The following is a 7507-nucleotide window of genomic DNA, read 5'->3' as shown; positions in this document are numbered from 1 at the left end:
TGCATCCCATCAGCTTTACTCGGCATTACTTTTTCTTGCCTGTGGTGAGGGAGTAAGGTGAGAATTTGTTGCCGCTCTTTGCCTAGTTCGGTTATGCCTAGTCTTTAGGTTTTCTAGTCTTTAGTTTTTGTAGTCTTTAGTTTGCCTTGTCTGTAGTTCGTCTAGTATTTAGTTTGCCTGGTCTTTTGTGTTACAGTGGCAGGGAGAAAAAAAACACAAACTGGGTAACTAAACCCACTCTTCTCCTCCTGCCGACTGCCCCCCTTCCCTGTCTCTGGTCACTCGGTGACTGAGGCTTTCTCTGCTTCTAACACCAAACCAGTCTGTCAGTTTTAGTGGTGATCCGGACAGAATCGTACCCAAGAGTTACAATCTCTTCTGTATTTCAGGAAGGGGGGGTGCTGTTGTGGGCTCAGGTGTAGCTGCCCCGCGAGGCTCTGGATGCGCCTCGCACCCCCTCATGGGGCCGTGCTCCCCGACTCATTTAACAATTTATCTTCCACGTACGATCCCCTGCAACTCCCCTCAGACCTCCCAGCCCACCCGGCTGCCCCAGGGCCGGGGGCGGGCGGCGGGGCCGGGCCGGGCCGGGCCGCCCTCTGGAGGCGGTTCCCCATCGCCGCCATAAGGCCCGGGCGGCGGCGGGCGGCGCTCACTCGCTGCCAGCGCCGGGCTGCTGAGGTAATGGCGGGCGGGCGGCGGGCTGCCCCTGCCTCCCCGCGGCCCTTCGGGGCAGCGGGGCTCGGCCGAGGAGGGGCGAGCCGGGGCACGGGGGGCTCTGGGTGTGGCAGGGGGTGCTGCTTCGTCCAGAAACGGGCGAGGGGTTGGTTGGAAGCCGTAAGCGAGCTGGGATGCTGGGCGCCCCGGGATGCTGGTGTCCCTCTGGGCTGCTGACAGGTCCTGGGCTGGGGGTGAGGGGTAAGAGCCACGGGATGCTTTGTGGCTTTGTTCGCAAGTTTTTAGGGTGTCGCGCTGTCCGCAGAGAGCGCTGAAAGTGTTTTTTAGGAACGGGACGTGGCTTCATTTCAGCTGTATGCTGCGTTCCCCGCGCGCCTCCCTGCTAATCTGGGTGGGAATGAGGGCTGGGGTTGTATACAGCAGCTAATCCCGGACTACAGGCAGCACGGCCTCGTAGCGCCGTAATCCCTGAATCCAGACAGCTCCTCCCCGCCAGGGCTCCCAGCCTGGGAGGCCGGATCAGTTTCGGGTTTTATTACCGCGCTGGGGATGCGAAAGCACATAGGCATGCAGGCAGCCCCAGACAGATGGATGCACGTGCACGCTGTGGACCTGTGCGCGGAGTGCAGGCAGGCTGAGATTTGGGCTAAACGTTATTTGCAGCATCCCCAGCGTGGCATGAGCCCCGGTTTTAGGGTTTTCTGCCACCCTGCTCCTGCTATCCTGCCACTGGGGACTGCTGGCTCTGGCTGCCTTTCTCTCTTGGCACTGGTGATCCAACACATGCAGCCTGCTCTGAGCTTCTCCTTGTGCTGAAGGCAGAGGGTGGTCGCAGCCCCATCCTGGTGGTTGGCTTGGGTTGGGGTCCTGAGGTGTGAAATGAGCCTGGTCCCCTTGCTAGAGCAGGTGATGTTAGACCCAGAAGGTGCCCCTGCCCACCCATGCGACTTGTGTGGGGCGTTAGAGGGTTAGGCTGGAGTCTCTCCTGCTCTGCTCTCCTCACTGCCCACAAAATACAGTGGGAGACCATGTCCTGTGCCACGGGGCCAACAATTTCATGGTGTATTTTAGGTAGGGGATTTACTTTGGGATTCTGAGGTAGAGGGATGTGGGGATGGTGCTGTTGCGCTTCTCTCCAGGCTTGGAGGCCTGGGATGTGTGCGTGCATGGGATGAGGGGAGGTGGTGGAGAATATGAGGGTGACTTTCATGGGACCGCCTGTCTTGGAGCTGGGGCTTCAAGCAGAGCAGCTGAAGGGTGGGCAGCAGCCAGGAGCTCCCGTGGTCACGGAGAGTGGGGCGATCATCTGTCCCAAGTCAGAAAGCTGCTGCTGTCTCAGCTCCCTCTTTAGCCAGTGAGGCATTTTTCCTTGGTGTCTGAACTTGAGCAGATGCATGTAGAGAATCCCTTTTCTCCCCACTGGCTGTAGGGCAGGGCAGTGATCGCTCAGAGACAGGCCCCTGAAGTTTGCTGGGGTGCTGCTGCGTTCGGCAATACCCTGACCCGTCCTTCTCCACCCAGGGTGAGCAGGAATTGCAGCATGCACTGTGCAAAATCCCACTTACTTCTGCCCATGGATTAACCCCTGATGCAGGTCTCCCACGGCGGTGATGCTGGCCGTGGGTTTGCTCCCTAGCTTTCTGTGGGTTTTTTTGGTTGCAGGAGCCAGTGCTACTTCGTGTGTCTTGTTGGAGACAGCACTTGGGAAGGTGGGATGAGGATAACCTGAGATCTCAGGTCTCCCCACGGGACAGTGCTCTCTGTTGCTGCAGTTCTTTGGGAGCATCACATATGTCATCCTCGTCCTTGCACGGGGCTCTGTGCTGACAGGGGGGGAGCTTGAGCTGCTTTGTGTTGATGCAAGGTACGGGGCGGGGGGTCCTAGCAAAATAAGCGGTTAATGTGGTTTGGATCTCAACCTTGTCTTTCAGCACTCCAGCAAGATGAAAGGCTGGAAGGCTGTATAGGTTTGCAGCAATAGGCTAGGTCCCCTCGCAGGGCCAATTTGGGCCCTGTTTGTGGAGAGATTTGATCTCTGCTGGCCCTCCTTATTGTTAGTGCCACCAGCCTCCCCTCAACTGGGACAATAGTGCCTTGAATCCTCTCCTGTAATCTCCCCCCTTATCTCCCTTCTCTTCCTTAGTTTGTGTCTCTGGCAGAGCCCGCGCTGCGGTGGGGCAGGAAGGGTGGGAGCTTTGGGAAGAGCCAGTTACACAGACAGAGGAGTGAAGGGTCCCTTTTCAGAGAGCACAGAGCTCCTTGGCCCAGCAGCCTGTCCCCTGCAGGGACAAGAAGAGGCTGCTTAACACAGAGCCACATCCAAACTCTTCCTTGCTCCACTGTCTCCTTCATGCATGACATCTGGGGGCAGCTGAGGTTTCCCCACAAGTTTCAGCAATGCAGGCAGCCCCGTAAGCCCCACCAAAACCTGCATCCCACCCAAGAGATCCTTTGGGGAGGTGAGGCTGTAGGATCGAGGACGTTCAGGGACACAAGCGGCCGAGTAAGTTGTTTCTCCCTGTGCTTTCTTTGGCTTGGCTTGTTCCAGCCCCTTGCTCGTGCAAAGCAACTTTGCCCCAGGGCGGGAGCAGACAGCGGAAAGATGCTGTGAGTTACATGGTTTACCTCTAATTGCACGGGCTGTGGGCTGGGGGAGCGGGGAAGAACAAGGTTCCTGGCCGTGGTTCAGGATGTTAGTGTCCAAAGGATTTTATATCTTAAGGAGTGGGAGAGAAAAGAGAAACGCAAGCTGAAATATCAGCTAATGAGGGCAGTGAGTGAGGAATGCTTGTCTTGACAGACCCCTTGCACGCTGCATCCCTTGACAGCTCGCTCAGGCTGTCCGCCTTGTAACAACAGTTTCGGTGGCCAGACAACAGATTAAGAGAAAGCTACTTGTTACAATTAAGCCGGGAGAAAGGAAGGGCTGCGAAGTAGAAGGCCTGTTGGTGTCACGGCCTTGTGTCAGAAGAGATTCAGCTGCCGTGCAGCCAGCAAGCCTCGTACAAACCTTGCACAAACTTTGTACAAGCCTTGTTGCTCCTGAAGCACGGCGCTCGTGGGCCAAGGCGGACAGAGGCTGTGGGTGGTGGTGTTGGCCCTGCGGGGTGGGAGGGTCGCAGCGGGGCAGGAGGCCTTTTACACCGCCCCAAAAGCACAACGGTAATTAGCAGCCCAGCTCGGATTTTGTGTGAGCCGTGCGGGTCTGCTGGGGCCCTTCCTTCTGCTGGCAAGGGACTGAACAAGTAGCCCCGTGCTTTGTCCACTGCCTGCCAATGGGGGAAGGAGCTGAGGAGGCAAGAAAGTAGATTTAGAAAAGAGAAAGGGTGGGGAGGAAGCAGTTGTTGTGGAGCCAGCTGTGATGGGGGAGTATTTTGTAAATCAAAGCTCTCTTCTAAAAAGAAAACTTAAGCCCACCAGATCTACTCAGCTCTGATTCCTCCCCCCCTCCACTCCCAAGCTACGTGATAATCGTTAAACACAGGGGGTGCTTTGTAAAATAGAATTGAAGGGAAGGGGGGAGGATGGAGCCGGATTTAAATTTAAAATTGGATGAGGGTACAAAGCCCCTTAGTTCCCCATTTCTGCTTAATGCAGCTGGAGCTGGGCTTGACAAGATGCTTACCAGAGCTAGTGGTAAATGTTTTACGGGACCGTGTATCAGCCAGATCAATTCTACTATGCTTGAGGGAGTGCAGATAAAATGGCTTAAAGATTCCCCTGCTGAAAGCGATAGTATCATCATTTATGCTGGGGAAGACAGATTTAGTCGCCTGACATTTATTTGGCCACGGTGTACTCTGCGGATTTCACACCCGGGGATGATAGCCAACCTGATGATGTCAGACACGAGCTGCAAGGAAAAATCACACAAAAAGCTTGTGTTGTTCCTCTTTCATCAACTAGATGAGTTTTGTTATGGGTCTGTTCTGTTTCTTTTACTCTGCAGATCTCTTTAATGAAAGTGCGTTACGAGAATAGGACATCACTGAAACAGCCTGTCTTGTGTGCGCTTTTTGGTACAAAGGTGGCAGCAGAAATATCTCTAACTTGGGTCTTTTCTTCGGATCCTGTTTGTTCAGTAGGTCACTCGAACCCGGAAGCGAGCGAACATGAGTGCACTTGATTTGACTTCAATCCTTGATTTTCTGGAGAAGGCCAACTTAACGGAGATCAACTGGATGTGCAACAACAGCGACTGCATCACAGTCGATGCAACAACATGCCCTGGCACACTAAACAAGAGCGCCCTGCTCTACACCCTATCCTTCTTCTGCATTTTTATCTTTGTCATAGGGCTGGTGGCCAACTCTGTCGTGGTGTGGGTCAATCTGCAAGCCAAAATGACTGGCTATGAAACCCACCTCTATATCTTCAACTTGGCTGTTGCCGACCTGTGTGTCGTCATCACCCTTCCCGTCTGGGTTGTCTCCCTTGTCCAGCATAACCAGTGGCACATGGGAGAAATCACGTGCAAGATAACTCACCTTATATTTTCCATCAACTTGTACGGTAGCATCTTCTTCCTGGCATGCATGAGCGTGGACCGCTACCTCTCAGTAGCCTACTTCACCAATTCCAGCAATCGCAAGCAGAAGATAGTCCGTCGCTGCATCTGCATCCTGGTGTGGCTTCTTGCCTTCTCTGCATCTCTCCCAGACACCTATTTTCTTAAGACAGTCTCCTCCAACAACGAAACGTATTGCCGTCCCGTCTATCCAGAGGAGAGCTTCAAAGAGTGGTTGATTGGCATGGAGCTCATCTCTGTTGTGCTGGGCTTTCTTATCCCGTTCCCAGTCATTGCTCTCTTCTACTTCCTCCTTGCGAAGGCCATCTCAGCCTCCAGCGACCAGGAGAGGAAGAGCAGCGGGAAGATCATTTTCTCCTACGTAGTTGTGTTTCTCGTCTGCTGGCTACCCTACCACGCGACTGTCCTTCTTGACATCTTCTATAGCCTTCATTTCATACCCTTCAGTTGTCAAATGGAGAACTTCTTGTACGCCACGCTTCACATCACCCAGTGTTTCTCTCTAGTCCATTGCTGTGTCAACCCCATCCTGTATAGCTTCATTAACCGCAACTACAGATACGAGCTCATGAAAGCCTTTATTTTCAAGTACTCTGCCAAAACTGGCCTCACAAAGCTTATCGATGCTTCCAGAGTGTCGGAAGCAGAATACTCTGCTCTGGAGCAAAATGCCAAATGACTGCAGCTCCATAAAGAACCCTCCTCGACTCTCTGACTTTTTTTTTCCCTCTCCCCATGCTTGTTATGAACGGGGCATGAATTACAGCCTACAGAAGAGAAATAGCAAACTGTAATTTAAAAGTAGAATCTGGTGCAAAACGGAAGTGGTACCAAAATGAAGCATTTTGTTGCTGTGTTTTGTTTGATCTCCTCCTAGCCCAGTCTGGACTTCTTGACAATGCTATGCAAATGGAAATGACTTCCTAGCAGACAAAGCCATTGTGTACTATAGATAACATGCATTTTCAGGATAAGCTTGTTCCTTCCACGTGTAGATTCCCTCTCGTCTCATTGTATATGTTATATATATAGTGTGTTGTATTTAAAAGCTCAAGACTTTATTTTCTGGCTATTGGTGTACCTTATACAATTGTATTTGAAATTTAAATATATTTTTATCATGTATTTGAAGTATATTGCTGATGAGTGTATCCGGAGTGCTGTAGTCTGAGTGTTAGGATGCCATTTGGTTTTAACTATCCTAGGTAAGAGGATGGCAACAAATAGCAGTACGGAAATGATCTCGTACCTGCATCCTCGCTGGCTGGCACGCTTTATTGACCACAGCTTTATGTGGTGGTTGTACCCATGTGTCTGGAGCATGAAATGTATGTATTGTAATATAGTTACCATCATGTTAAAATTAACAATATCGTAAGAGTTGTTAACTCCTACGCCCGTACTTCACAAGGCTGTATCCTTATGCACAGAATGAATGATCTTACTTCTGAGAGTTGTCTCTATTTGTAAGTTATTTTTGTAAAATAAAAAGCTGGAAAAACTTTAAGTCCTAGTGGTTTGACTTGTTTTCCCTGTCCCCTACCATCCTCCGTAGAAAAAAGCCCCAAAGAAGAAGTTGCAAAGCTGCCTTCTAGACTTTCTTTGATGTGGGAGCAAACAGGTCGGTTGTTGGTTGTGTTTTTCTGATGTTTGTTGATGGTGGGCAGAGACCATTGAATGAGGAATGTGAGGCGGCACCGGTGAGAGGGGAAGGGGTGGGAGGAACTGGTCTGTGGAAGAATGTGCGTTTCGGGAAGGTAAAGTTGATGGATTTATAAGGTTAAAGCTGTTGGCAGTGATGAAAAGCTGTGTCTGTAGCTTAGAAATAAACATTTGGAGCAAAAATATGTAAGTATGCAAATGGCGCGGCATTCAGGCTCATCAGGGTTCAGTCCTCTGCAGTTTTTGCTTGCAGTGGAATTCAGGGGTTGGCAGTCCTGAGAGATTTAAATCCCTTTTTATCTCTTCTCTTTGTTACGGCTTGCTTTGAATTTCCAATGTCATATTGTGAAAGCGTGGGGCGAGATTCAGCCAGTGCAGGATGCATGAAGCAGACCTTTAAGCCAGTGAGACACTCATAAAATGGCCGTCTTCGTCCCAGGACAAGGTAACTAATGTGAAATCAATGTCACCGATTGCTGCTGCTGATCTGTGTGGTTTGTAATTCCAGCATAACAATGGCTGCTTTGCTGTAAAAGTTACACTTTAATTTCCGTTATGAACAAAGTATGCCCCATCCCTCTGACATCCTAACAGCCAAACAATTTTATAATGACTGTATTTTGTTTCTTTGTGGTGCTT

At 51.2% G+C, this 7507-nt stretch overlaps 1 protein-coding gene across 2 annotated transcripts; it reads left to right on the top strand.

Moving 5' to 3' along the window:
- The first annotated feature begins 426 nt into the window (after positions 1 to 426).
- Positions 427 to 6713, top strand: ACKR3 (atypical chemokine receptor 3). Of its 2 annotated transcripts, none has more exons than XM_040560937.1 (2): positions 427 to 681; positions 4764 to 6713. In XM_040560937.1, the coding sequence occupies exons 1-2, from the start codon at positions 442 to 444 to the stop codon at positions 5883 to 5885; spliced, it is 1362 nt and encodes a 453-aa protein (XP_040416871.1). In that variant the 5' UTR covers positions 427 to 441; the 3' UTR covers positions 5886 to 6713. The 2 variants fall into 2 exon arrangements, with proteins under 2 accessions (XP_040416871.1, XP_040416872.1); XM_040560938.1 differs by lacking the exon at positions 427 to 681 and adding an exon at positions 2288 to 2542.
- Positions 6714 to 7507: the final 794 nt, after the last annotated feature.

Source organism: Cygnus olor, chromosome 6, assembly GCF_009769625.2.
Source record: "Cygnus olor isolate bCygOlo1 chromosome 6, bCygOlo1.pri.v2, whole genome shotgun sequence".
Lineage (NCBI taxonomy): Eukaryota > Metazoa > Chordata > Aves > Anseriformes > Anatidae > Cygnus > Cygnus olor.
Note: the sequence above shows the minus strand (reverse complement) of the source record. Positions and strands in the feature narration are given on the sequence as shown.